The sequence below is a fragment of the Acinonyx jubatus genome, chromosome B3, assembly GCF_027475565.1.
Source record: "Acinonyx jubatus isolate Ajub_Pintada_27869175 chromosome B3, VMU_Ajub_asm_v1.0, whole genome shotgun sequence".
NCBI classification, from domain to species: Eukaryota; Metazoa; Chordata; class Mammalia; order Carnivora; family Felidae; genus Acinonyx; species Acinonyx jubatus.
This window is the reverse complement of record NC_069386.1, coordinates 38,015,166-38,041,477: the sequence shown is the minus strand read 5'-3', so window position 1 is coordinate 38,041,477 and position 26,312 is coordinate 38,015,166. Positions and strand designations below refer to the sequence as shown.

Sequence of the window (26,312 nt, the reverse complement as noted above, 5' to 3'; positions counted from 1 at the left end):
CGGCATGGTGGCTCAGCCACGTGTTTTGGACTTGAGTGATGGAGAGTGATTTGCAGGTCTGCAAGCTGCTTCGTGTCCCACCTCCCAGGTCCCCGGGAGGGGCTGTGTGCGATGCCTGTGGCCCCTCAGGGTTTCCCTCCGCTCCTCTGACTCCATCCCCCATGGTCTCTGCAGCCTCCCAGCCGGTGTTGTTCCCTGGCGTGGGGGAAGCCAGAGCTGACAGCCAGGGAATGGGGAGAGTGGTGTTACATAAGTTCAGAGGAAAAGAGGCTTGCTTGCCATGTGAATGGAAATCAGATCCAAGCGGTTACAGAGGCCGTGCAGCCACTCCTCAGCAGCCCGGAGAGAAGCAGAGCGAGGGAGGAAGCCAGCAGAGGAAGGAAAACCCGGGTGGCGGTGGGGGGGGGGGGGGTGCTGCTCTCTGTTGGGGAGGGCGGAAGCAAGCAGGGCTCTGGTGCCGTAGGCTGCTCATCTTGCAGGGCAGCCTGTGGAAGAATCCTCTGTCCCTGTGGTGTGGCCGTGTAAATGCCCACACTGCATTAGTTTGGTCCTGGTCACCCCCTGGCAGGGTCACAAGAGCTCTGATTGTCATCACTGCATCGCTGACAGGTGGCCGGTGCTAGAGAAGCAGGGGGACTGGCTCAAGGCTCCTGTTGGAGTGGGCGGCAGGGCGGGGATTTGAACACAGGTCTCTTGAGTCATGGCCGCCCTTTTGCTTGAAAATGGGGCCTAACCTGCCTTGGGCACATTTGGGAGGTGAGGGAGCCCTGGCTTGGTGGCCCAGGTACCGGGGTGAAGGGCTGGGGCATTTGGTGGCAAGTGTGAGGAGAGGCTCGTGTTGGAGGGCCTCCTGCGTGTTCTCCCCACAGCACCCCCAGGAGCGCTATTTCCTCGCGGCCCTCCCCAGCTCTGGCTGGCCGCTCAGCATCCCTGCCGTACCCCCACACTAACCTCTGGGGTCAGGCATCTGTCCTCTGTTCGAGGAGGGCCACAATCCTGTGTAAGTGAGGACCAGAGGCTCCTTGGCTGGCAGTGTTTGTCGGAGCCTGTCCTAATACTAGGTGTGGGCAAGAAACAGAAGAAAAGTTAGTCCCTGTGTTTGAAGTCGTTCCCCAGGAGGATGTGTGACTCCACCCGGGTCATTGCTCAAGGGTCATTCCTGCACAGAGGTGCCCACCCCCCACCCCCCCACCTCCCACCAAGGTGTGTGTTCTTACCTGGTTTTATCATTTTTATTCTCTTCATGGCACTTGAGACCACCTGACGTTGTGCATTTGTCGGGTTTTGTCTGTGCTCACACTACAACGTAAATTTGATGACAGTAGGAGCTCGATCGGTTCTCTCGCCGTTGTCTCCCGGTGTCTGCATGGGCCCTGGCACAGCGTAGGGCTTGGTGAACATAAGTGGGTGGGTGGAACAGAGTTGCATCATATGGCGGTGGGCTGGGTGGGAAGAGGACAAGCTAGGTGTCAGAAGGTCCGAGTTCTGGGTCCAGCTTCACCCAGTTTTTGCAGTGTGACCTTGGACAAGTTCCTAGACCGTTTTGGGCCTTCAGCTGAAGGGGAGGAACCAGACTCCCTCTAAGGCTACTTCTGATGCCTGCATTCTAGAAGTCTGTATGTAGGAGACATAAGGAGCATGACAAGGGGTTTGGAAAGATCTCGTGTCCTGTGCCATGATGAAGGCTAGGTCTTGGGAAGACGCACCAGTGGCTCGGAGTGTTTGCGTATGTACCCGGTGAGTTCAGAGCCGGTCATTCACGAGTATTTAGGAGCACCTACTGTGTGCCAGTTACTGTCCTGGCTTGGGGGTTACAGGGGCAGGCAGCCAGCAGCCCTCCCCTGGTGGAGCTGGTGATGGGTACAGAGAAGCTTGAGCTGGCTGAACACTGCTTATGACCTGACCCAGCCTTGGAAATGCGGGGGGGTGGGGGGCAAGGGAAGGACTTACTGGGATGCGAGAGGGTGAGTTTTTTTTTCACTTTACCCTTGGAAAGATACTTACGTAGACTGTTCGAGTCTGTTTAAGGATAAATACAGGCATATATCATCTTATTATGCTTTGCAGGTGCTGCATTGTTTACATATTGACGGTTTGTGTCAGTCCTGCGTCAAGCAAGACTATGCCATTTTTCCAACAGCATTTGTGCACTTTATATCTCTGGGTCATGTTTGGTAGTTCTTAAATCACTCAAATTTTCATTATTCTATTTGTTATGGTGATCTGTGATTATGACCGGCTAAAATGGTTAGCAGTTTTTTAAAAAAAAGATGTTTATTTTATTTTGAGAGAGAGGGCATGAGTAGGGGAAAGACAGAGAAAGAGAGGGACTTCCAAGCAGATTCTGCACTGCAGAGCCTGATGTGGGGCTCAGACTCACAAACCACGAGATTGTGACCTGAGCCACAATCAAGAGTTGGACACTTAATAACCGACGGAGCCACCCAGGCACCCACAGTTAGCATTTTTTAGCAATAAAGTATTTTTAAATTCAGGTGTGTACATCATTTTTTTAGACATGACGCTGTATATTTAACAGACTATAGCCTAATGTAAACATAACTTTTGTATGTACCTGGAAGGCAAAACATTCATTTGACTCTCTTCATTGCGATATTCACTTTATTGCAGAGGCAGAGAGCCAAAGCTGCCACATCTCCGAGGTGTGCACGTAAATGCATTCATCTGAGGGTACCGAGGGAAAAAATAATAAAATGGGAATAGTAGTTCTAATAGGTTTGAATTATGGGGACTTGGTTTGTTCCTGTAATTCTCCAGGTGCTCTATATGGTGTCTCTGTTACTTCATCAGAGATCGATTGCCTGTCCTGGTTTATGTTTTTGCCCCGGGGTATGGACTGCTCTTTGATGGGTCTCATTGCTGATGTGTGCCCACAAAACCCTGGCCTGGGGACTTTTACCAAGTTCCAGCGTCATTTTCCCACCTGTAAGTGAGAACACTTGACCCCGCTCTGCCCACTCTGTAGGGCAGTTGTTTGAATCAGGGAAGGTGGCGGAAGAAGAACATTGGGAAGTTTACCTCCCTCTGCAAAGGGAAGGGTCAGTGGACTAGTAGTGATGTGGCAGCTGGGTGGGAAGTGGGTAGGGCCCGAGTGCGGGGAAGGGGTTGGGGCTGGTTCCGTGGCACTGCCCTGACTGGTCCCCACAGGGCAGCGAGGGACTGTCCTTGACTGACAGCTGGCTGCAGCTGTGGAGGCTGTTTGGGAAATGACATCACTGAAAATGATTAAGTCAGCTTCCAACCCCTGCCACAGCTTTGTGCTTGGTATCTAGGTCAAACATAGGAATTCCTGCCCCCATCCCATCTCTAGTGTTTGGTCTGAGCCTCAGCAGGCAAATAGGTCTTATTATTTGTTTTTTTTTCTTCCTGCCTTATGATCCAACCATAGATACTGTATCTTGCCAAGAAGGGTGATTGAAACAACAAACTTGGAAATCTTGATTATTCCTGATAATGGAGTCTTTCCTGTGGGTCATGTGTTTAGGCCTGGATTCTCAAAGAGTGAAAATCCACTGACTTTCTGTCCTACTTGTACAACAGGTTGTTATTTCCTCTCCTGACAGTCTTTTCTCGAACCCTGAACTAGGGGGAATGAGGGACCTTGGTGTCCAGTGTTTGCAAGCCAAGGGCTGGTTTAGTGATGGCAGCCGTCGTTGGACTCACGGTTGGGGCTGGTCTGTCTATAGAATGCTGACCCTCCTCCCTCTCCCCGATCTACCTGTGTCCACTCCGTCCTTTTCTTTGTTGCCTCCCCTGCAGATGTCAAGCCTTCCAACATCCTAGTGAACTCTCGTGGGGAGATCAAGCTCTGTGACTTTGGGGTCAGCGGGCAGCTCATCGACTCCATGGCCAACTCCTTCGTGGGCACAAGGTCCTACATGTCGGTATGAGCAGTGGGTTCCATCTCTCACATGTCTTGCATGGTCAGGGATAGGAGCCAAGTGGGTGGCTTCCCCTGTAGAGCCAGAACCTGTCCTGGGTGGTAGAGGTGGGGGAGAAAGAATGAAGGATGAGGCATCATGGTCCCTCCCCAAGGAGGTGGCAGCCATGTTCTCTTCTCTCCCCCATGCCATGAGCTCCGGGAGGATAAGAATAGGGCCATAGGTGTCTCAGTTGTCCCTAGGGTCCGGCTCGGGCCTGGCATGTGGTAGGCGCCCAGGGAGCGCTTGGTGAGTAAATGGCTAGTGTGCTCCAGAGAACACTTCAGAAAGGGGGGAGTGTGACACTGGGTGAGTGCTGGCGTGGGGCAGGTAGAGGAGTGCTAGGGTGAGTGGGGATCTGTACGGAGGGGGCAGTGAGTGTAGGCATGGGTTAATCGGAGGGGGAGGCACAGAGGCTGGGGCATCCCGGCACATCGTGTTTTCTGTGTTCTCGTCTGTGTGGTAGCCCTGTGAAAGTGAAGATACCGCTCCCATTTTAGAGATGAGGACGTCCAGATGCAGAGCCTGGACTGAAAGCCAGGTCTCCTTGCCAGTTAGTCCCCTCACTCAGTCTAAGAACTGAGCAGCTAGCATTCTGGACCACTCAACTGCCAACCGCAAAGTTCGAAATCCGTCAACACACTGCGGGACCTATTGATCCAGGGTCAGTGGTTTGGGTCTTTGTGGTTACATGGTCAGTTCCAAAATAGTCCAGTATTTGAGTTAGTGAAAAAATCCCTTGGGAGACATTAATGATGTCTAAAAAAAAGTGTAATTGTCAGAATAAAGATTTTTTGTAGAGTTCTTGAAATATATGTGCTATTTCAATTAACACTGAATAAAAATAATGCTTTGTATAGCACCATATATTTTTTTCCTGACTCTTCCGACTCAACCCATACGTGGGTAGCATTTTGCAGCATCGAACATACATTTTCGTTTGGTTTGACCTTCTTGGTAACCCTAGTAAGGAGAGCAGGTATTTTGTTATGTCGTTATTGATGTTAACACCGTGTTCATCAGCTCCACTTTATAGATGAGGGAACTGAGGCTCAGGATCACACAGTTTACAAGTTGCAGAGTTGGAGCGTGAACTCGAGTCTCCTGACCCCAGATCCTTTGCCTTTTCTCCTGCTCCATGTTGTTCAGGAACAGTCAGTGAGTCAGTGCTGGAGCTGGTCTTAGAGCTCAGCTCTCCTGACTCTCAAGGCTGGTGTTTTGTTTTGTTTTTGTTTTTTAATGTTTATTATTTTGAGGGAAAGACAGGACGTGAGTGGGGGAGGGGCAGAGAGCTAGAGGGAGACACGGAAGCCCAAGCAGGCTCCAGGCTCTGAGCTCTTGGCACAGGGCCTGATGCAGGGCTCGAACCTATGAGCCGTGAGATCATGACCTCAGCTGAAGCTGGATGCTTAACTGACTGAGCCACCCAGGCGCCCCTCAAGGCCGGTGTTCTTTCTACCCTGTGCACACTTCATTCGTGACCCATGTTCCAGAAGCCTCATGTTTCAGATGAAGGTGACAACATGAACCTCGCAGCTGGGCTTTGGACAAGCTGTGCTGCACATGCAAGACAGTGACCAGACTGGGCAAAGCTGGAGCCCCAGCTGAAGTGGCAGCCAGGGTCCAGCCAGGCCAGAGGCTGTTAGCGAGGGCAGGTTACGGGGAGATGGCAGTGAGGAGGCGTGGGTCAGAGGGTTTAAACGCAGTAGCTGGGGGCAGGTCAGAAACCAAGTGAAAGCAGTTAGTGGAAGTTCCAAAGAAGACAAAATGCATCAGCAGATCTAGGGCCGGGGCCAGGACCAGGACCAGGACCCGGACCAAGCAGGACAGGCCACTCCCTGTGGTGCAGGCAAGCCTCAGAGGGGCAGGGAGTCCTGAGATCTCCCTGGAGCCTCCATGGAGACTCGCCTGTCCCTCTTCTGTGTGGGCCTGGATGATCTCACAGGTGATCATAACTGTGTCCACTTCTCCTGCAGCCAGAAAGACTCCAGGGGACTCATTACTCCGTGCAGTCGGACATCTGGAGCATGGGGCTATCTCTGGTTGAGATGGCAGTCGGGAGGTATCCCATCCCTCCTCCCGATGCCAAGGAGCTGGAGCTGATGTTTGGGTGCCAAGTGGAGGGAGATGCGGCTGAGACGCCACCCAGGCCGAGGACCCCTGGAAGGCCCCTCAGCTGTGAGTGGCCCCAGCTTGGACTGCCCTTGCTGCTGTGGTTTCTGGGGGGCTGATTCTCCGAACACTCTCCCAAGACTGATTGTCTGTCTCTGGATGCCAGGCTGGGGGCAGGGGGGAGAAGCAGAGCAGGGGTCTCCAGGTGGGTGTTAAATTGTTTCCGTGGACAGCCTGCCACCCTTTGTTGAGTGCCTACTGTGTTCCTGGCACTGCATTTAGTACTTTATATGCGTTACCTAATTTTTAAAAATCCTGACTGGTTTTTAGGTAGATTTTCTTTGAGATAAAGTTCACATAACATAAAATGCACATTTTAAAGTGGACAGTTCAGTGGTTTTTAGTATATTCTCCCATGTTGTGTAATCATCACCACTGTGTAATTGCAGAATATTTCTGTCACCCCAAAAAGAAACCTCACCTCCGTGAGCAATCACTCCCAACTCCTCCCACCCCCACCCCCTGGCAACCACTCATCTACTTTCTGTCTCCATGGATTTGTCCAGTATTGTCTAATTTTAATAGCAATCATGTGTGAGCACTGTTATAATCTCTTAAATGTGAGGAAACCGAGGCACCAAGTGCCTGACTTGTCGAGACTACGTATGTCATTGTCCACGCCTGAGTCCTAGGTGCCGAGTGCTGTGCCGCACCGCTTGCCTCTCTGATCACGAATACTGGGAAGTAAAGCTGGTACTGGGAAGGTGCTGGCCGAGCCACCATCTTCTGATGTAATTCCTGCCGGGACATTGCTTTGTGACCAGGAAGGCCTGTCCCTGAGGCCCTCATGGAAGAGGGTGTATGTGAAGGGAGAAGCAGAGGGCAGGGGTCGCTGATGGTGGGTCCCGGGAGGGGCTCGTGGCTGTGGCCCCTGAGGCTGGCTGGGGACTCGAGTTTAGTAAAAGGAAGAAACCCAAGTTCAGGGAGCATTAACACTTAAGTCCTCAAGCTCCTTAGTTATCGCCTCATTTGCTCCTCTCTCAGTACAAGGAAGGGAAGAAAGACGGACATAGTGACCCATCTCCCCTTCACCAAACTCCAAACTAAGCTCAGCAGCCCATGGATTTGCCTGAGGTCGCAAACCTTGCAGGTGGCAGAGCCCAGACTCCTACCCGGCTGGCCGACTCAGTGGCCTTTGCTGTCCCCTCTGTCCTCGGCCTTATCTGGGGCTCTTGTGTCTCTGCTTATTGTCCACCACCCTGTTCTGGTCCCCAGGACCCATGCCCCCGGTCCCTAGCGTCAGACTGGCAAATAACCTCCTGTCTGTTTTTCTGAGAAGCGTTTTCTTTTTTCTCGTTATAAAATCTGTAGCGTATGGAATGGACAGCCGACCTCCCATGGCAATTTTTGAGTTGTTGGATTACATAGTCAACGAGGTAAGTACTGCGCAGCTTCCTTGACCTTGTATCTGCTTCTATTAAGAAAAGACTCCATTGATTTGGGAAGCCTGTGTGTTGTTCCCACAGTGGGGCTGCTTGTAGGGCATCACGCTCTTGGAACTGAGCGGCTGGTTTAGAGGCTGTGGGCGCCCCTTCCCCAGGGAGCATATTTGGGTAGCTCTGAGTTTCTCGTCCTGTCTCAGATTCAGGAGCCTCCAGTGTGGCCATTACACTCCTTCATTCACCACGTATTTCTTGTGCACTTACTGTGGGCTACGTGTGCACTGTGGGGTGGTGCTACGCACAAGGTGGGGGGCTACAGACGGGAAAACAAAAGTCCCTCGTCGTGAAGACCATTAGGTTAATATGGGAGGCAAAGCAAGTCCACACGTACCTGCAAATTAGGGTTTCCGATTGTAAGTGCCATTAAAAGCAATAGATATAAAAAAATGACAATGTAGAAACAGGTATGGAAAATATTCCCTATAAATTGTGTGGAAAACATTACAAAGTAGTATGTGTACTGTGATCAGTTCTTTAACAAATCTGTATGCATGTACGTACATACAAAATCTGAAAAGCAGTAGGAAATGGTGGTTCTCTCTGGATGGTGGAAATTTCTTTTGGCTTATTGCTGCTGGCTGGCTTTAATGCAGAGAACACACATTATTTGTGTAACGCACCTATACCAGTATGTTTAAATGAAGAAAGGATCAAGGAAGGGAGAGACTGCCCAGCATTCATCAAATCCTGGCTTGAGGGGGCGGGGAGCGGTGGCACAGAGGGGCTGGGGCAGGGCTCCCAGAGGAGCGGGGCTTTGCTGCGGCAGGATTTTCAGGGGTAGGGCCAGCACCCCCGGCCTCAGGTGTGGCGTGGGGAGTGGAGGAGGGGCGAGGTCTGTTAGCTTGGGGAGGCAGCTGGAGGCCCCACGCAGCTGGGGTACACGGTAAGAGGCATGGCTCTGTTCTCTTCAAGAGACTAGCGGGGTAACTTTTCATACTTCTTACTGCTCTCTAAAACCAGACCCCAAAAGGCTCAAAATGGTCCCCGTGTCCATTACGAGCCAAACAGGGAAAATCCTGCTTCACGCCATCAGTTACGAAATCCCTAGGGAGGTTCACTTGCCCCGTCCTTGCTGTCTGCACAGCTTTATGCTAAGCAATGAGACATGGGACGAAGTGCAGCATGTAATCTCGGCTGCTTACGGACTCAAGGAAGGCACAGCGCCTTACATTTGTGGTAGTGCGGAGAGCCATCCTCTGCTGCCGGGACCTGAGCTGGGTGGTGCTGGGTGGGAACCGCAGGGAAGAGAGAGCCTGAGTAGATCAGCAGCCGCCGGTCTGGTCTCCTAGTGTGCCCGCTGCCAGCCTCTGGTGGCCCGGCTGGTTTCATCATCCTCTTCATACAGGTGAGGAAACTCAGGCTCCGAGATGAAAAGTAGCTAAGTTCCTTCCCCCCTAGTGTACTTCCTTACCACCCACTCCTCCCAGCTCCCCTCCCTACCCTCCCAGGAGGCTGGGCCGCTCAGTCAGGTGTGGGCACCTCACAGCCCCTCTTTTGCCCGGCCCCCATCCTACTTGGGACTCTGGAGGCCAGGCAGTCAATCCCTCCTTTGAATGTTCCCTTCATCCCCCTCAGCAGCAGCGACCATCTGCAGGGTGGGCCTGAGAGCTGGGTTTTTGGTCCCTGGCCCCCAGATCAGTCTCATTTGCTTGGTGTCGTGGTAAGTCCTTCAGGGCAAGAGGGTGAGGCAGGGCTTTGTTGGTAGTGTGTTTTTCAGTCTCTGATCACCTGTTGGTTGGGGCTGCACATCAAGGCAGTGACATCCGGGCACTGTGGGAGTCCACTCACAAGGAGGCCAACACTCCGCCCCGGCACAGGTCACAGGAGGGTGGGTCCCATTTCCTGGGTCTGCGTGGAACACAAGAGCCAGGTGCTCCAGGAGCCCTGTCCTGTGTCACCCTGCATGACCTCCACTGCGTATCCTGGGAACACGAGAGCTGTTGCCAGTGTCCTAGCATCGATGCCCGCAAACAGCCTCCTTCCTGAAGCGTGCAGGGAACATTCTTCCAGACCCAGCCCTCTCAGCTGATGTTATATTAATCTTTCTCCGCCGCTTCTTCGGGGTATAGCGGAAAAGGGATATACATTTTATGATTCAGCCTTCTGTGTCTTCCACGGGTGCCGTCTGGGCTGCGTTATGCCTGGTGGTTAGCACACCCCCCTAGCTCCTAGTTCCAGGACACACTCCAGGGTTTACAGTCGGATCAGCTAGAAGGGGTCCCAGAGAGAACGAGGTCCTCCTCACGTCACAGAAGGATAAACTAAGAGTCAGAAACTGGTTTGTTTAGTCACTGGCAAGTGAGTGGTAGCCACCAACTCGGCCCCAGTTCCAGCTGTGGCTTGAGACAGTGGTTCCACCCGGGTGGCCCAGCCACTGGCCTCTAACCCCTGTCTTCCCTTGGTTGGTTAAGAGCAGCACTGTCCCGAGGCCTGGCGGGGGGGGGGGGGGGGGGGGGGTTGTGGGGAATAGGGCTGGAGAAGGAAGCCAGGCATTTCTTAGGTCTTAACCTGTATTTACAGCCTCCTCCAAAGCTGCCCAGTGGAGTATTCAGTCTGGAATTTCAAGATTTTGTGAATAAATGGTAAGTCACCTCCTTGCTCTCTGGAGATATGCTGGTTTTGTCGGCCTCCCCACCTGGTCTTGGGGAACGGAGCTTTGCCCTTTCCCCCACACCTCCAGAATGCTAGGACTTCAGTAACTGGGCTGACCACAGCACTGGGTAAAAGCTGCCCCTCACCTGCCCTACGGGGATGGGCACATTGCCTTCTGATCTCAGGTTAATTCAGCACTTACGAACCTGCAGGCATGCCGCAGTGCTAGGAACAGGAAGGTGAATACAGGGTGTGGGGAGGATAGGCATGTAAACGTGAAATAACTTGAGTTGGAGCCAGTGCCAGGAAATCTCTCTGACATTATCTTTCTTTCTTTAAGCCTCATAAAAAACCCAGCAGAGAGAGCAGATCTGAAACAACTCATGGTAAGTCCATTTATTTCCAATTTGTACACGACCCGCTTATTCATTTGTTCTTGGTCGGTCATCCGTCCAGTCCTCCTACAGCCCATTCCCCGCTGCCTTGACCAGTATGGTCCCACTGACCCTGGGGCTGCAGGATCCCAAACAAAAGGCTCCTGTGTCCACCCGTGAGCATAAAGGACGAGCCGAGGGAAGGAGCGGCCGGGCCAGCCCACTCCTTCATGGGGACGGGGCCTTTTCCACCACTGACGGGCTCACCTTGTGTTCAGTATCCTCCGCAGCCCCTCTCGGAAGAGTGGGGCAGTAATACCGGAGAACATCTGAGCTTGCAGAGCCCGTGCAATATCACACACACTCCGAAGTCCACCCGTTCATTATTTTGCTCTTTCAAGCCACCCTGTGGGGCGCGGAGGGCAGAGCTACTACTCCCAGTTCGCAGTGGAAGAGCGCAGGCCCAGGGAAGTGGGCAGCTGAGGCCTCCCAGCAGATCAAACAGGCAGAGTGGGCTGTCGGGGCGGGGCGGCAGCCGGCCCCCTTCCTGGCCCCCTACTGCCGCCCAATGGCAGGCAGGCTCCAGGATTGCAACTGATCCCAAGTCTAGACTCGGGACTCTTGAACTTTCCTTTAACTTACTGTTTCCTCCCACACAGGTTCATGCCTTTATCAAGAGATCTGATGGTGAGGAAGTGGATTTTGCAGGTTGGCTCTGCTCCACCATCGGCCTTAACCAGCCCAGTACACCGACCCACGCGGCCGGCGTCTAAGTATCTGGGAAGCAGCAAAGAGCGAGTCCCCTGCCCAGTGGTGTGCCATTGTCGCTTTCAGGCCTCTTTGCCATGCCTGTCTCCGTTCAGACGTGCATTTCGCCTACGACAAAGGATGAAGAACACAGCATGTGCCAAAATTCTATTTGTGTCTTTTTTAATATTACTGTCATTTATTCTGTTATTTCCCTAAGTGGATTGGCTTTGTGCTTGGGGCTATTTTTGTGTATGTTGATCCAAACATGCGCAACGTTCAGTTACAGTGAAACCTTGGTGACTGTGGGTAGTCATTCTTACTGAAAATTGCACTGCTCTTCCCCCACCGTGACTGGCTAGCTGCCTGTAGTTTTGGGATTCTTTTGACACTTGGTGGTACTGCATTCTTGCCGGGCGCACCTTCCTTCTGTTGGGGTAGGAGCCTTGTAAGATCCTTCACAGGCACTGCATGTGAAGCATGCTTTGCTGCTATGAAAAAGAACATCAGAAAGTATAGATCTTGTTATTTTATTATATTTTTGCTTTTGGTGTAGAATGAAGCAATTTCTGTCAAAATCTAGCCAGAGCCCTTCACTGCCACGATAGCTGGGGCTTCACCAGTCTGTCTACTGTGATCATTTGTAGACTTCTGGTTGTATTTCTATATTTATTTTAAAATATATTATGTGGGATATTTAGTGGTATGTGTCTCTTTAAGTTTGAATTAGTGTTTCTAAAATGATGGTTACTTTGAATGTTACAAATGGATCAAGGCATTAAAGTGTATGAGATTAATCTTTCCCCAAATCCAAGTACCAATGCTATTGTAAACAAGTGTGTATAGTGCCTAAGAATTGTATGAAAATCCTTTTAACCATTTCAACCCAGATGTTTAACAAATCTCATCTCTTATTCTAATAAATATACTATCAAGTTAAAAGGATGAAAAAAACAGGTCTACTTTTGTGGTAGGATTTGAGAAATCAAATGGTGTCGTCAAGCCTTCCTGTGAGGGCAAAGGGTAAAGACGAGGAGGAGGCTGCAAGGCAGAAATGCCACAATGGGGACGAGTCCAGTGCTCTGGACCAATGGGCCTTCCTGTAATTCCAAGTTGCACTTTGTCCAAGTCTTCTCGGCCATCAAACACTTAGGTCTGAGCCTTCCAACTACCCTTCCCGTGCACCTGGGAGCAACAGATCCCCTCTCTTCCTGCCGTTTCTACCCAGGGAAAAGCAGGCAGGGTGGGGTCAGGGGGTAACCGGCCTGCTCACGGGAGCACCCTGCTCTTGGCCGTGCCCAGCTGGCGTGGGAGCCTCTACCCAGGACACCCAGCCCCGTGCTGTTTGGCTCCACTGAGCAATGGTTTCCCCTCTTCATTCCACTTTCCTGGAGGGGAAAGGGCCTGCGCTGCCTTCGTCCCGCCTGTGAGGTAGCAGTGAAGTCACAGAAAACAAACTGACCACCGATGCCTTTTTTTGACCAGTGGCTTTCAGAACTTCAGGTTCGTGTGGTGACGCCTGGTCAGCACCTCTTCCCCCATTTTCTTCCAGAGGGCGGGTTACAGAAAACCAATAAAGACGTATTTAAAAACACAAGGCCTATTTTGTTTTCAAACTAAGAACAACGTGATTCAATCTCCTGAGTTAGGTAGTCCCACTCTAGATGGACAGGAGCTGAGAATACAGCCAGGGTTTAGAAAACTGCTTCTTGTTACGTATACCGCCTAGGCCGGTCCAGCATTTTTTCTCGCTGTAAGGCTAACATCTGTTCTGAGTGTCCTAAATTCTCTATTCTATACAAAAGTGTTACATTTTGGGAGTCCAAGGGTTTTTCCCTAGTAGTTTTTACCAGGAATGACCTTGTTTTCAAGAATAATGTTCCCTGCATCGGTCTTGGTGTTTTGAGTTCCCCATGTCCAATTCCTTCCTTAGACTCCCTCTTGCTGAGACACCAACAGTAGCTAGAGTTTTACATGATGCCTCACGAGCTCCCCATAACCACATGCCAGAGTGCTGGAGCAGGTGCGCACCCTGTCATTTTACACGCAGGAAACTGAGAGCTGCAAAGAGTTCAATAAGGCAAGTGTCCAGTTAGTGGTAGAGCTAGAATTCAGAGCCAACTTTCCTAGCTCTCGAAAACCCACACTCATAAATTAGATTCCCCAAACGTAAAGTTTGGTTGCTTTTGTTGCAAAACAATTTTCACACTGTGTTTTCCAAGAAATACGCTCATTTAAACTTTTGGCTATTTCCTATAAGAGTAGCTGAAAATCACTGGAATGAAATGTTGATTAATACATACACCCATCCATGTTCTCTCCTGGAGCAGTTACAGCAGAAGTTCTGCTTGAGGAGGTTCTGTATGTTTTGTTTGGCTTTTCTATTGCTTGGGCAGGGTAAGTTACTTTAATAAAATTCAGCAGTACTTAACTGGATTTCACTGAAAAAGGGGCAGCATACAAATTTTAGCAACTGTTATTTTGTAACAGTCATTATTACAAAAGCCTAATCTCCCAAGCATGTTGTCGGCAGCGTGCTGTCATGTCACCCGAGAGGTGGCAGCAGCCTGTGTTCCCAAGTGGCTTTCTGTACTCCTCACTTGTCATCTTTCTCTCCTAGACTGTGGCCTTGCTGCTCACAATGGTTCAATGGCATGCAGATGGCCTTTAATTGGCTTTCTTAAAAGAGGCATTGTTGACTGGAAAGGCTGGCTTGTATTTAAACTCTGCCCTTTTGGCAAATGCCAGACTTTCTCAATAGCACTGGAGAGGAAACTTTCTGTTTTGAGCATAATTACGGAATCTGACCAGAATACAGACGCAGCACCGCCCACACTGCTCAAGGCTAAGATAAGATACCACATCTGTGCTTTTCCAGGTCACTGAAACGTCAGTTATGGATGGAACCATGTTTAGAACTACACATCATCCTAAAGTTCTTGCTTCCTTTTAAAGCGGGCCAGAGGGCCCACTTTGAAAGAATATTTTTTTGAGGAGACAAAGGTCCTGAGATGTAGGAACTTAATTCATAGGACAAACCTTGGCTCTTTCCCGCCTTCAAGAATCTGATTCCTCCTCCTCCTCCTCCTCCTCCTCCTCCGGCACATGGCTCCTTGTGCTCAACTCCAGTGCAGTTTGGTTGATTGATGCTTCATTGTCTACGTGTACCAACATCTGCTTTAGGCAAGGACATTATGGATTAGTAGGAAAGACATGGTCACCAAACCGGCAAATTCTGAAATGTGTTTTAAAATCAAATCTCGGGGCGCCTGGGTGGCTCAGTCTGTTAAGTGTCCGACTTCGGTACAGGTCATGGTCTCGCAGTTCGTGAGGTCGAGCCCTGTGCTGGACTCTGCTGACAGCTCAGAGGCTGGAGCCTGCTTTGGATGCTGTGTCTCCCTCTCTCTCTGCCCCTCCCCCACTTGTGCTCTTTCTCTAATGTTTAATTTAAACATTAAATTTTTTTTAAATTGCAACTGCACATTCATCCCCAATATTTAATCACCAGGAGGTAAGGCCACTTCCTATCCCGATCCTCCTACCCTCTATTGCCACAATGGGAGGGAGTAAACACCCTAGTATTTGATAGAATGTTACCTGATTTACAAACATGGTTCATGCCTAAGAATTATGCTGGCCTACATGTGCTGCTCTCATGGTTTTACATGGCTTAACACGCATCTGGGAGAAAAAAATGCTCAAATATGGTGTATTTAGAAAGAAGAACATTGCACCGTTTTACCTAAGGGCATTGGTAAGAGAAGGATACGATGAGGACTGGAACCCACTTTTTAGCACTATGTTTTGTAGTCAAAGCCACACTCTTGTTCTCACATCCCAGGCTTACTTATAAAGCAGTGGAAGTTTTGACATATGCCTGCAAAGATCTCCAATTCTCCCTCGGTTTACTGGAGTAACTAGAGGGGACGGATAACTAGGATGTTGCAGGCAATATAACAACACATGATTAATAAAGAGTACCTAGCTGCTAGAGAGGCAGGCTGGTCCTTGCCTAAAAGAGTCACAATGTAGTAGCCAGCGTATTAAATCAGAATAACTTAATTCCCTGAGTTCTTTGGGCTTGATCATGTAATTTACAAAAAACTTTTGGCCTCCAAGCAGCCTGAGAGCAGGATGGACTTTGCATTCTTTCCCCAGGCCCACACTTGATTAAACTTACATCATGTGGCTGTTCCGATGCAGGCTGAGAAGGGAGCACTTCATCCCCTCTTCTAGAACTAATCATTGATTGGAGGGCTAGTTCTTCAACCTAGAAGAGAGGAGTCGAGGACACTTTGCTTACTATTTCACCGGGCTACTGACCTGGGTAAAATTTATGGATCATGCTGCCAAAGGCTGGCGTACTGAGAAGTGAAAACAGTGCAGCTCTGTGCAGCTCTAGAGCAAAAGATGGCGCCCTTAATATTTCCCCATATTTTAGGAAAGGAGCCCAAAACCCTCCAACCCCTTTCCCCCTGGGGTGTACAGGTGTTTTCAGTTGAGCCAAGACTTTCATTCCCCTAGGTATAGCAGATCTGGGTAGAAAACACAAGTGTGCTACTTTAAAAAAAAAAAAAAGCCAGATGTCTTCTGATTCCACAGGGGGCCCATTCGTAGCCTGTAGCTTTCTACCCAGGATTGCGAAAGGGAAGGCAGGAAGAATGGAAAGTGGAAGTGTTTCCTGGAGCACAAAGGAACCTAGGCTTAGAGGTCATCATCCTCATACACAACACCCACCTACTGGATACTTGTATAGGTACTAGTGATAGGAGCACATAAATGAGCACTGGCCAGCAACCGTCCCGAGGAAAAGCGTGTTATTTTAACGTCACAGTTGTACAATGCTTTTCAGTTCACAAAAGGCTTTCATAACCCGCATCTCGTCTGGACGTAAAGATCCTGAAGAAGGGTGGAAAGCAGCGCTTATCAGGATCATCTCACTGGGGCTAACGAGGATGGATTGGTGGGAAATGTGGGAAATGGCCCTGGTGCGCCTAAATCTCGTCCAGGCTGTGGAGTCACTAAGAGCTGCCAGAAGAAAAGAGGCTCTGGCACAAGTCTCTTCTCTCCGGGCCTCGCTCGCTTTCTTTGCACAACGGATCCACCCATCTCTTCTAGCTTAACGATACCAGAGGTGTCTAGCGTCAACAGAAACTAGCACACGCTGCAGGGGGTCGGGGGGAAGGGGTCCGGGGGCAGGGAGAACCTAGGCGAGCCTTAGGGAGGTCTCACTTCCTCAGCGCGTGGTGTGCGGTCCACCCGCGTTTACGGGTGCGGCGGTGGTATCGCCGCACGTACAGATCGCCGGGCCTCGGCGTAGACCCGCAGGACCTAGATTCTAAGAGGAGTGGGCCTGCAACCTCAGTCCCGCCCCCCAGGTACTTGTCAACCAAAGTGGGCGCCGCCTACGCCTGGGGTTCGCGGGGGGGCCCGGCTCGAGGGGCGTCCCGGGGTCACCTTGAGCCGGTTCAGCTGGTCGTGCAGGGCCGCCTTCAACCGGAGCAGCGTCTCCTCCTCCTTGCGCAGCTCCTGGAGCCGGCTCAGCATGGCGCCTCCTCCCGCCGGCCGACAGGCCCGGCGCCCGGTAATGACGTCTGGCGCCCTCGTTCCCGGAAACCAAACAGCAGGCTGGGCGGGGCTGGCAGCACGCGGGCAGCGACGCTTCCGGCCCGTCTCTGAACTCTCGCTGGCTCCTCGGCGGGAGTGTGCTTTTCCTAAGAGAGACCCCTTTTTTCTTTCCTTTTATTATATGTATATTAATATTTATTTATTCTGAGATAGAGCGAGCAAGCAAGGTAGAGGCAGAGAGAGAAAAGAACCCCAGGCAGGCTCCGTGTGGGGCTGGAACCCACAAACTGTGAGTTGACGACCTGAGTTGAAACCAAGAGACGCTCAACCGACTTGAGCCACCCAGGCGTCCCCCTGCATCGCACTTTCAATGTGCTGCAGCAAGTGGCTATTTTGGCGCCACAAGACCTGCGGACGCATTTGAGGGCAGAGACCACAGTATCTAGCACACAGGTGCACAAGCCCTGTTATTTTTGCAGGCAAGGATTCCTCCTCATGTCAAAGTGGTTCCTAGGAGGGTGTGCAAATTGGAACAGGAAGATAAAGCAGGGCTATCATTCTATTGGGACGTGGTGCCTTTGTATGCTAAGGGCTAGATTGCCCTGAATCTGCCAAGTGGAAGATCCAGCACCTTGATGTGGAATTTGAAGTAGGTTGCCAATGGAAACAAACCTGTTGCAAAACAAGATCCCGACAGGAGACAAAAATAGGACAATTTAACTCTTAAGGTGGGAAGTCATGCTAGGACAGAACAGGGTAAGGAAAACAAACCAACGTTCTTTGGCGCAGACTTCTCTGCGTTTTGTTTTTTTTTTTAGAGCAGAGCATGTGAGCAGGAAAGGGGCAGAGTTAAAAAAACGCTAAGCAGGGTGCAAGCTCAGCGTGGAACACAACACAGGGCTTCATTCCGCCACCCTGGGATCATGACCGCAGCTTGAAACAAGCCAGATGCTCTGGGTTTTAAGGATGGGACTTTGGCTCTGGCCATGAACTCATGCTTCAGGAGTTGGGAGCGCCATACAAGGTTCTGCATTGACAGTGCAGAACCTGCGTGGGTTTTTTTTTTTACTTATTTTTGATAGAGACAGAGACACAATACGAAGCAGGCTCCAAGCTCCGAGCTGTCAGCACAGAGCCCCATGTAGGGCGCGAACCCACAAACCGCATAACCATAACCTGAGTCAAGTCAGACGCTTAACCAACTGAGCCACCCAGGTGCTCCTCTGTGCTATACTTGAATGTATTCATCCCTTAGTAAAACTCCAAGTATCAAGTAGTTCTGAAAAACGCTTTGGACACCTTCATAACGTAGGTCAATTTATTGAGGGTAGCATCTCTTGCAATAACTATACTCTATTGCAGAAGGTTCTAACAGGAACCTCTGGAGGAACCATCAATTTCTTAATGCAGTACCCCTAAATGTATATATTCTGCCCTCTTGTGGTACTGTAAAAGCCAAACCTTTATGGAATTTTACCTACTTTTGAAAGTGTATTTTGTTTTTTTGAGGAAGGATTGCTAAATCCTAATAGCTTCATATCTGAGACCAGTCTTTTAGCCATCTGCTTGTTATCTACAAACTGGATTTTACACATGGATTTATGCAACGTTCTTGTTTCCATTCACCTGCATGGATTTACAATGCAAAGTCCAGTTTTATACCAGACCAAAAAAAAAAATGGAAGCAAAAGACAGGAATTATGGGCAACAAAATAAAATTCTAACCAAGATTCACAAACACATCCAACAAGTCAGGTTTCTCACGGTCTTTGATTAGGCCTTTATTCATAATTAGCTGTCCAAAATGATTTAACTTTTATGGAATAAACAAATAAGTTTTATGCAGGTTTCTTTTCTTCCGTGGTGGGTTTCTTCTCTGCAGGCTTCTTCTCAGCTACTGGTTTCTTGGTCGTTGCAGGCTTTTTTCCTGCCAAGGGTTTTTTCTGCTTCTTAACACCAACAGCCTTCTTTCCTTTCTTCCCTACCACAGGCTTCTTGCCTGGAACGCCCTTCTCCTCGGATTTGGCTTCTAAGGCTGCTGCGGCCTTATCCATCCGGAGTTTGTGCTGCAACAAATTAAGAAGAAAACCTAACAATCAAACCTTTCTAAAAACTTAACATATCAGCAAAAACCAAATTATCACTTACATTCTTGGCCTGGCGAAGAATGGTGTTCCGGCGCATTGTCTTTGCATATGGGTTCAGCTTCAACATGATTCTCAGGTTTTTCAGTGGATTCTTCTTGAGGACTCTGCGATGAATCTTCTTGCTGTAGAAAAGTAGACATTAGAATATTAACAACTTGGTTCACATTATTCATGTTTCTCAAATAACTAATGGTAAGAGATTGGAATGAGATTAAGTATCACAAGTTTACCGTGGTGCTCGGAGGGCTCTCTGGATCTCAGGGCTCTTCAAGATTCTGCTAAGGTCTGTATTAAGCATCTTATGCATGGGAAGGCTGAGAAAAAAAAATGCTGACAATAAGATGCTCAATTCCCAATTCTCACTAACAATCGAAGCTCTCCTGAGTTAATTTCAACTATGCTATCAACTTCTCAGAGTGTCTCACCATTTTGGCATATCCTATCTGTACATGAGGGCACATGGCAAAATCACATTCGTTATTCACAAAACATGCAAACCAATAGCAAATATAAGTATCTGCAGCATAAACACCCGTGTTTGATACATGAAGGCCAACAATACTCACTTGTAGTTACTCTTGAGCGAGGCAGCCTTACGCCAAGTGCCATACAGATCATCCAACTTGCGGAAAGCACTTTCAGTCCAGATGCAGAAACGTCCCACATGCCCACCAGGAGCAAGTTTCAAAATGTTCAGTTTGCTTACATTAAGCAAAGTAATTCCTTTTAAAGGAAAAAGAAAATTAGGGAGTCTGTATCTCAACACAAAAACACAAATCTTCTGCACTACTTTTGTGCTATGTAAGGTACCTGAGAGCTATGTTACTAATCAGGCAGTTCCAACCTTCACTGCTGTACTCATTCAGCTGACAATCAGAAGTTCCACCAAATCATGTGTTTCAGAAACACGGACCATACAGTGGAATCTCATCATAGTAAAAGCTGAGTAAACTTGCATAGTATGGACAAGCAAAACATGCGTAAGCAGTACAATTACCGGGGATGTTTCTGAAGGCCTTGATGATACCATTGTCCTCATTATAGATGATGCAGGGTCCCCTGCGCTGGATACGACGACGGTTTCTCATTTTGCCCTTGCCAGCTCTCATTCGTTGAGAGGCATAGACCTAAAAAGCGAGAACATTTATTACTCTCATTAAAATATGACCTTAGTAATTCATCTTCTAACGTGATTTCAAGAAATCAGTCTCCACTGTAAAGAAAGGAGCCACGATGAATTGCCCAACATTCACACGCAACTGTAAATGCCAGGCAAGATTCAAACCTAAGTTTTATAAGGTTTTAAGAGTCCTCGTTCTCATAGCCCCTCAAGTTACACTATCCTCCAGTCATCTTTTGAAATTTAAAATCTGATGAAGTTAAGGACCACCAAACGGGAAATTTGTTCAATAAACCTACCTTTTTGATATCATTCCAGGCTTTAAGTTTCTTAAGAAGCAAAACAGCCTCCTTGGTCTTCTTGTAGCCTTCAACTTTATCTTCAACCACCAAAGGAAGTTCCGGAACTTCCTCAATACGATGACCTGACAAAGCCAATTAACAAAAACCTAGTTACCCCGAACCTTTTGAAAAATCGAGAAACATTTCATATAACCCACAAAAGCAAAATGGAATACAACGTGCCAAGTCAGAATTTCCACAAATATCATGTGTTTCAGAAACACGGACCAATTAAGTGGAATCTCATCATTTTGACAGTTACAGAGTAGGAACATGATGAACTGAGTGGAAAAGTTTGCCAATATATGAAATCCCTGTATTTCTATTTAGTTTCCCAGTTACACAGTCTTCACTGATGACTTACTATTGACCTAAGTGGTCAGAACTATTATTTAGAAGAGGGAAATCTAGTCAGGCACTCTGGGATGAACAGAATTGAAACAGATCATTAACATGATTGAAATGGTTGGGGGGGGGGGGGGAGGGTACTTTGTACCAGTCCTATAAAACAAAATCTACAAACCTTTAGACATGACCAGTGCTGGTAAGGCTGAGGCAGCCAGGGCAGAGCAGATGGCATATCGCTTCTGTGTTGTGTTCACTCTGCGGTGCCAACGGCGCCAAGTTTTCGTTGGTGCGAACATGCGGCCCCCACGACACATCTATTTTCCCAGTTAAGAATCTCATTTCTCAAAATTTTGGCAATTAAAAAAAAAGATCACGTCTTGCTCAGTAAGAATATTCGTCACTCTTCTGAACCAGCTTACTGACAGCAGGCAACTGTCGCTGAGAACAGAGTAAGACGCAAATTACGACATCATTGCAAGCAAAATTTCCTAATGCCAAGCCCCTGTCTGCCTAGAGCAATATTTAACCTGGACACTATTAGTATGTTTGAAATATTTTCAACTATGTACAAGCCAGGTTCAATTTGATAAATTCCTGAAGAGCTGACCCATCTACATAGTGGAACAAAGGATACATTTCCAAAAGCACCCTGGCCAGAACGGTGAGTCCCACCACCTCGAACTCTGGGAATTCGAGCCACGGCTCTGCCAGTACCCCAAGACTCAGCACTGGTTTGATGACCTGAAATTAGGAAGAAATACAAGTTTTAGCTACCCAATCATACTAATATAGGACTATTATGCATGGTAGCAACAGCATCAGAACATCCAGGAAAATCATGTGCTTCAGAAACACGGACCAATGGAGTGTTATTTCATCACTGCTGTTAAGCAGGTCTTAAAACATCAATCCTCGAAAAATCCATACCTGCTAATTCACTGACAGCATATGGCTGTCTATTGTTTTTGCGCAAGTTGGTATGAACAAAGTTCACGATATCCGGTCGAATGGGAGCCTTGAATACAGCAGGCAGAGTAACATTTTTGCCAGATGACTCCCCCTTTTCGGAGTACACGGATATCAATGGACGAGCACACGCCTGCGAAAAAGGAAAAGATACTCATATTGACAAAGCCAAAGGCACTATGGTCACGCACCAACAATACCATTAAAACCTCAATTACAGGAGACTAGAATTTGGGGAGGCAGACAACACTCAGAGCTGAAACAGAGGCTATTACCAACACATTACGTTTATTAACTTCAAAACATTCTTACACTGTAACATTTAGAATCTCAAGTTCAAGCACAAAAATTGATCATTAAGCTTTCAAACCAAGCCTTACACAACAAAAACGATTCAAGGCATACTGTGAGATTCGAAAGTGCTATTTAACACTACCATCTAGATAAACTCTTCAACCCCAAATGTCAGCATATCTTGTCTCCCACAGTTCTCCTTCCAATTTCTGCCCTTGGCCCCCTTCATCTCAAACACGTATCACACAACTTACCAGTACAAATACTGGCCATGTTTCTTTTGCTCAACCTTCTCCAAAGGCTTACACCTGAAAGCAAAACTAAATTTCTGAGGATAGCCTACAGAATCTGTTGATTTCATCTCCCACACTTTTCCAGATGCTACTGTCTGTACCTACACCCAGGGGCATACCCCTTCTCCCTCAGCGGTAAGTCTTCCTCTTAAAAACAATCTGCATGCTTCCTCACCCTCCTTCAGACCACCTTCTCTGACATTTCTCTTATTACTTTTAAAGCCCAACTACTGCCTCGTCTTCCATTCCCCATGTCCACAACACTACCATCGAACATTCTAGTGCTATTTTGTCCAAATTATCACCCAAGCATCACAAGTATAGGGTCTTTTTTCCCCACTGAACTATACCTGGCTAAAAAATTCATAGGTTTAGAGAACACCAAATAGCAACTTTTAAGTTAAGGAGATGACGAAGTTTTTGTAGAGGCACGTGTTAAGATGAACACATAGGAGTATTCAGAAAAATGTGGATATGCGGGTCTTTAATAAACTCTGCCTCGGCAAAAATGAAAATCTTCCTTCCTGAACAACACCTGAAAATACAAAGCCCAAAACTGATTATGGCCCCGATTCAGTCTTAGGCCCCAAGAGCTTCCCTATTTGCGGTAGAACTCACGCCTTCTACGATGCAAGGAAACTAGAATCCCAAAGATTCCTCCGCACCTGAGAGCGACCGTGTCGCCCATTGCTGGGACGCCCACGTTGCCTCTAAAATGGCTGCCGTAAATTAGCCGCACTACCCAGCTCCAACCCACAAACAGGTGATGCCTCCATCCCCTTTATCCTCGCTTTCTCCCCTACAGTTCTTGGGTCCTAAACCCCTAATACATTTCTGCCGGGACCCGAGCGCAAGAAAGAGTTCGCCAGAATGGACCTCCACTCACCATCGCGGGGAGAGGAGAGGGCCACGCTCCTCTCAACCCGGCGGCTCCTATAGGAAAAGGAAGTGCCTAGCACTTCCGCTCTATTTGTAGCCTTCAACTCGTCCGCCAACCTTCCCCGTCTCAGAACCAATCCAGAGACATAAAATCTCTCTCTACCACTCTGTAAAAATAACAAATAGCGTCTTATTTTTTCACATGCATCAAATTATGGTATCTACCCACTTTCAAAGCCAACAATATCGCTTAGAAATAAGGGACTCCTTTCCGCGGAATAATCCATAAAGAGGCGTGGCAACTATCGCGAGACGAAGTGTCTTTCTTTTCCCTCTCAGCCGCTGCAACTTATTTTAACTTTTTCTTACAGGAATGGAAAATTGTTGGCAGAGGAAAAACTTCGGTGTGCTCTAAAACAAAAGATTAACTTGGTGGACAAACGGGGCCTGTCGAGAGTGGGTGGGGTGTAAAAGTAGTCCCGGCGATGGGGTCATGACCCAGGACGTCAGCGTCCGGCGCGCAGTTCAGTTTGGCGGTTACGGATCTGCAGTCGAATTGGGGCATGATGTGGTCCCGAATGAACCGAGCCGCTGAGGAGTTTTACTCTCGTCTCCTGCGGTGAGTTGTAGCCTTTGCTGTTGCCTTGGGTGCGAGGACAGCACTTGTCCCTGGGCGTCGTTTTCGACTCCGCCCCAATCCTCTTGCCCCTGCTTTAGGATAAGCGCTCTGTCGCTTCTCAGTGGCGCCTACGTTACAGACTAAGGCAGCTTTCCTGGGGTCTTGGAGTTGGGGAATGGCCGGTTGGTTATCTGTTCGAGTGTGGGGTTGACCCTGTGGGGGCTTGCTTGTAGTCTTGTACAGGCGAAAACAAGTGTATGTTATCAATGGAGGTGGAAGGTGACAAGTTTTTCAAGAGGCCCTTTATTCGTTCTAATAATGCACAGAGCTTAGGATATGTTAGAGGCACTTCTCAGAATACGGAAAACTAGATGTTGGCATCCTTCATCGGTTTAAAGCCTTTCTGGTGTGAAATGTTTTTGTTTCGGTTCGTTACATGAGCTACAGTTACAATAACGTAATAGTGTGTTTTTGTTACATAGCGTTATTTCACTGTGCTCTGAGACTTTATTATAGTGAATTGCTAGTACAAAAGGAGAGTCCATCTAGTTCTGCATCCAACTTTAAAGTCGAATCCGTAGTTCTCAAACTTGAACTTGCTTCAGAATCACCTGGAGATTTGTCAAAACACAGATGGCTGGGCCCCACCTCCAGGGTTTCTGATTTAGTAAATCTGGGTGGCGCCAAAGAATTTTCCTTTCTATCAAATCCCGGGTGAAACATGCTGCTGGCCTGACACCACAACTTTGAGAACCACTGATGTAATCTAACCTCCTATTTTCTAAATGCCATACTTTTTCATTATTCTGTAAAAAAAATTTGGCTTTTAAAAAAAAAAGTTTATTTATGTATGTATTTATTTTGAGAGTGAGAGAGAGTGAGTGAAGGGCAGAGAGAGGAGGAGAGAGAATCCCAAGCAGACTCTGCACCATCAGCACAGAGCCTGATGCTGGGCTGTATGTCACAAACCTTGAGATACGAACTTGACTTGACATGACTTGAGCTGAAACCAAGAGTTGGACACTCAACCAACTGAGCCACCCAGGCGCTCCTCATTATTTATCTTTATTGCTTTTCTTTTTCTTGCAAAAGTAGTGATGCTTGCCAATTTTTTGAACATTATAGAAAGAGCTCTAGGCTTTTTTTTTTTTTTTAACTAATAATGTCTTGAATGGCTTCCAGTATGACACCCTGTAGATCTAGCTCATTGTTTTTAACTGCTGTATGATATTTCATTCTGTGCCTGTGTAATGCTTATTTAACCAGTCCCCCATTGATACTGTTTTATTTAGACCCTTTATAGTTCCCAATTATTTCATGGATGTTAGTCTTTTTTTCTACTTGTAAGCACAATGCCTCTGTATCCAGTTGCCTACTGGAAATTTCCATGAGAACCTCAAACTCCATATTTGCAAAACTGAATTCATCTTTTCCCCACAACCTGACTTTTTTGCTCCTGAATTCTTGAATTAATTAATTCTTGAATTAAGCCTATGAATTAAGAGCTCCTCAGATCCAAGATCGTCACTTCTCTTTTCCACCACCCTCCACCCCCATCCTGTCTAGTCAGTCACTTGGAGCACTTTGCCCTCTATCTCTGTTGCTTCTGTTCAGGCCATTGTCACTTCTTATTCGCAGCTGTTTTCCTGGCCTCCTTTATACCCTCCATCTCATGGTCAGAAAGGTGTTTCCCATTTAAAATCTTGTAGTGAGTCCCTCTTGGCTTTCAGGATAAAGTTCTAGTGTTAGCAAAATGTCTTCCATTGTGCTACCACAGCACCCTGCATTCACCTCTGTCGGAGCACCCAGCACCCTGTGTTGTAACTGTTGGTTTACTCTTTAGACTTCAGTCAAGAGTATGAACCAGGGACTATGTTTTTGTTTTATATCCTGGACATCTAAGAAGAGTTCTTGCCTATGATATACATGATTGTTGAATAATCAAATAACATCTCTCAGTGATACATAAAAGACAAAATATCTTTAAGAATAAATCAAAATCTCGTCCAAAATGGCAAAAGCCAATCATTCACAGGGCTAGTTCTCCTGTTTTTATTTTAGTAAGAGTAGATCAAATAATAAATGGTATCCTGAAACAATTCCGATGGGTTCTTGTAGGACTCCAAAGATTTATTCTCTTTCGGAGTATAGATCAGACTGATATATGTTTTGGTATATTTAATGGTTTATAGTTAACATGCTTTGGGATGACTATTTTAAAACTTTCTTGAACGAAACCATAATTATTAAATGATAGCTGACAGTTTTGTGTTTACATTTTTATAGGGAATCGTTTAACATGAAATTTACTAAGTTTTTAGTGACAGCTCATAAAGAGAGGGAGAATAGATGTTTATGTTTTAGCCATAGAAATCTAGGGCTGGGAACCTTAAGTAACTTTTCTGTGGTTACCCACTGATTCAGTGGCAGATCAGAATCCAGTGATTTTTTTTACTTCTTAAGTCAGGC

The 26,312-nt window shown here is 47.9% G+C and overlaps 4 protein-coding genes and 4 non-coding genes across 13 annotated transcripts in view; 2 read left to right on the top strand and 6 right to left on the bottom strand.

The window, feature by feature from the left end:
- MAP2K1 (mitogen-activated protein kinase kinase 1) overlaps window positions 1–12,210 on the top strand; it is a 78,150-nt gene extending 65,940 nt beyond the window's left edge. For both annotated transcript variants that reach the window (XM_027067593.2, XM_015078286.3), the window contains exons 6-11: window positions 3,781–3,905; window positions 5,918–6,119; window positions 7,425–7,489; window positions 10,076–10,137; window positions 10,488–10,533; window positions 11,181–12,210. In XM_027067593.2, coding sequence (XP_026923394.1) covers window positions 3,781–3,905; window positions 5,918–6,119; window positions 7,425–7,489; window positions 10,076–10,137; window positions 10,488–10,533; window positions 11,181–11,294 — 614 coding nt within the window. In that variant the 3' untranslated portion in view covers window positions 11,295–12,210. The remainder of the gene's footprint in view (window positions 1–3,780; window positions 3,906–5,917; window positions 6,120–7,424; window positions 7,490–10,075; window positions 10,138–10,487; window positions 10,534–11,180) is intronic.
- SNAPC5 (small nuclear RNA activating complex polypeptide 5) lies at window positions 10,518–16,882 on the bottom strand. Of its 2 annotated transcripts, none has more exons than XM_027067594.2 (4): window positions 16,726–16,882; window positions 15,449–15,538; window positions 14,308–14,445; window positions 10,518–11,397 (listed from the first exon to the last, which is right to left on the bottom strand). In XM_027067594.2, the coding sequence occupies exons 1-3, from the start codon at window positions 16,813–16,815 to the stop codon at window positions 14,326–14,328; spliced, it is 300 nt and encodes a 99-aa protein (XP_026923395.1). In that variant the 5' UTR covers window positions 16,816–16,882; the 3' UTR covers window positions 10,518–11,397; window positions 14,308–14,325. The 2 variants fall into 2 exon arrangements, with proteins under 2 accessions (XP_026923395.1, XP_026923396.1); XM_027067595.2 differs by having other exon boundaries at window positions 14,308–14,442.
- A 1,705-nt stretch (window positions 16,883–18,587) lies between these two features.
- On the bottom strand, window positions 18,588–23,378 carry RPL4 (ribosomal protein L4). Its single transcript, XM_027067592.2, has 10 exons — window positions 23,232–23,378; window positions 21,720–21,891; window positions 21,427–21,533; window positions 20,968–21,106; window positions 20,403–20,527; window positions 19,981–20,110; window positions 19,550–19,706; window positions 19,214–19,297; window positions 18,985–19,105; window positions 18,588–18,902 (listed from the first exon to the last, which is right to left on the bottom strand). The coding sequence occupies exons 1-10, from the start codon at window positions 23,232–23,234 to the stop codon at window positions 18,675–18,677; spliced, it is 1,266 nt and encodes a 421-aa protein (XP_026923393.1). The 5' UTR covers window positions 23,235–23,378; the 3' UTR covers window positions 18,588–18,674.
- LOC113602073 (small nucleolar RNA SNORD18) lies at window positions 19,853–19,922 on the bottom strand. The gene has a single exon (XR_003423450.1). It is a non-coding gene; the product is annotated as a small nucleolar RNA SNORD18 (small nucleolar RNA).
- On the bottom strand, window positions 20,628–20,699 carry LOC113602072 (small nucleolar RNA SNORD18). Its single transcript, XR_003423449.1, has one exon. It is a non-coding gene; the product is annotated as a small nucleolar RNA SNORD18 (small nucleolar RNA).
- On the bottom strand, window positions 21,171–21,269 carry LOC113602105 (small nucleolar RNA SNORD16). Its single transcript, XR_003423481.1, has one exon. It is a non-coding gene; the product is annotated as a small nucleolar RNA SNORD16 (small nucleolar RNA).
- LOC113602074 (small nucleolar RNA SNORD18) lies at window positions 21,607–21,677 on the bottom strand. The gene has a single exon (XR_003423451.1). It is a non-coding gene; the product is annotated as a small nucleolar RNA SNORD18 (small nucleolar RNA).
- Window positions 23,379–23,572: 194 nt separating the features above from the next.
- Window positions 23,573–26,312, top strand: part of ZWILCH (zwilch kinetochore protein) — a 36,637-nt gene continuing 33,897 nt past the window's right edge. The window contains exon 1 of one of the 4 annotated variants that reach the window (XM_053223838.1): window positions 23,573–23,843. In XM_053223838.1, coding sequence (XP_053079813.1) covers window positions 23,788–23,843 — 56 coding nt within the window. In that variant the 5' untranslated portion in view covers window positions 23,573–23,787. The remainder of the gene's footprint in view (window positions 23,844–26,312) is intronic. The other 3 variants (XM_027067586.2, XM_053223839.1, XM_015078304.3) reach the window with 3 other exon arrangements.

What these genes read in the sequence shown, in the direction of transcription:
- RPL4 (XM_027067592.2), bottom strand. An exon ending in CCTGGAATGATATCAAAAAG is followed by an intron (nt 20,111 to 20,402) that starts GTAGGTTTATTG and finishes CTCGCTTTTTAG; the next exon opens with GTCTATGCCTCTCAACGAAT. An exon ending in TCGCTCAAGAGTAACTACAA is followed by an intron (nt 19,298 to 19,549) that starts GTGAGTATTGTT and finishes TTTTTTTCTCAG; the next exon opens with CCTTCCCATGCATAAGATGC.
- SNAPC5 (XM_027067594.2), bottom strand. Translation starts at nt 16,815, where the DNA reads ATGCTGAGCCGGCTCCAGGAGCTGCGCAAGGAGGAGGAGACGCTGCTC. An exon ending in ACCAGCTGAACCGGCTCAAG is followed by an intron (nt 15,539 to 16,725) that starts GTGACCCCGGGA and finishes CCTCTCTTCTAG; the next exon opens with GTTGAAGAACTAGCCCTCCA. An exon ending in CATCGGAACAGCCACATGAT is followed by an intron (nt 14,446 to 15,448) that starts GTAAGTTTAATC and finishes CCTTGCCTAAAG; the next exon opens with CAGATGTTGGTACACGTAGA.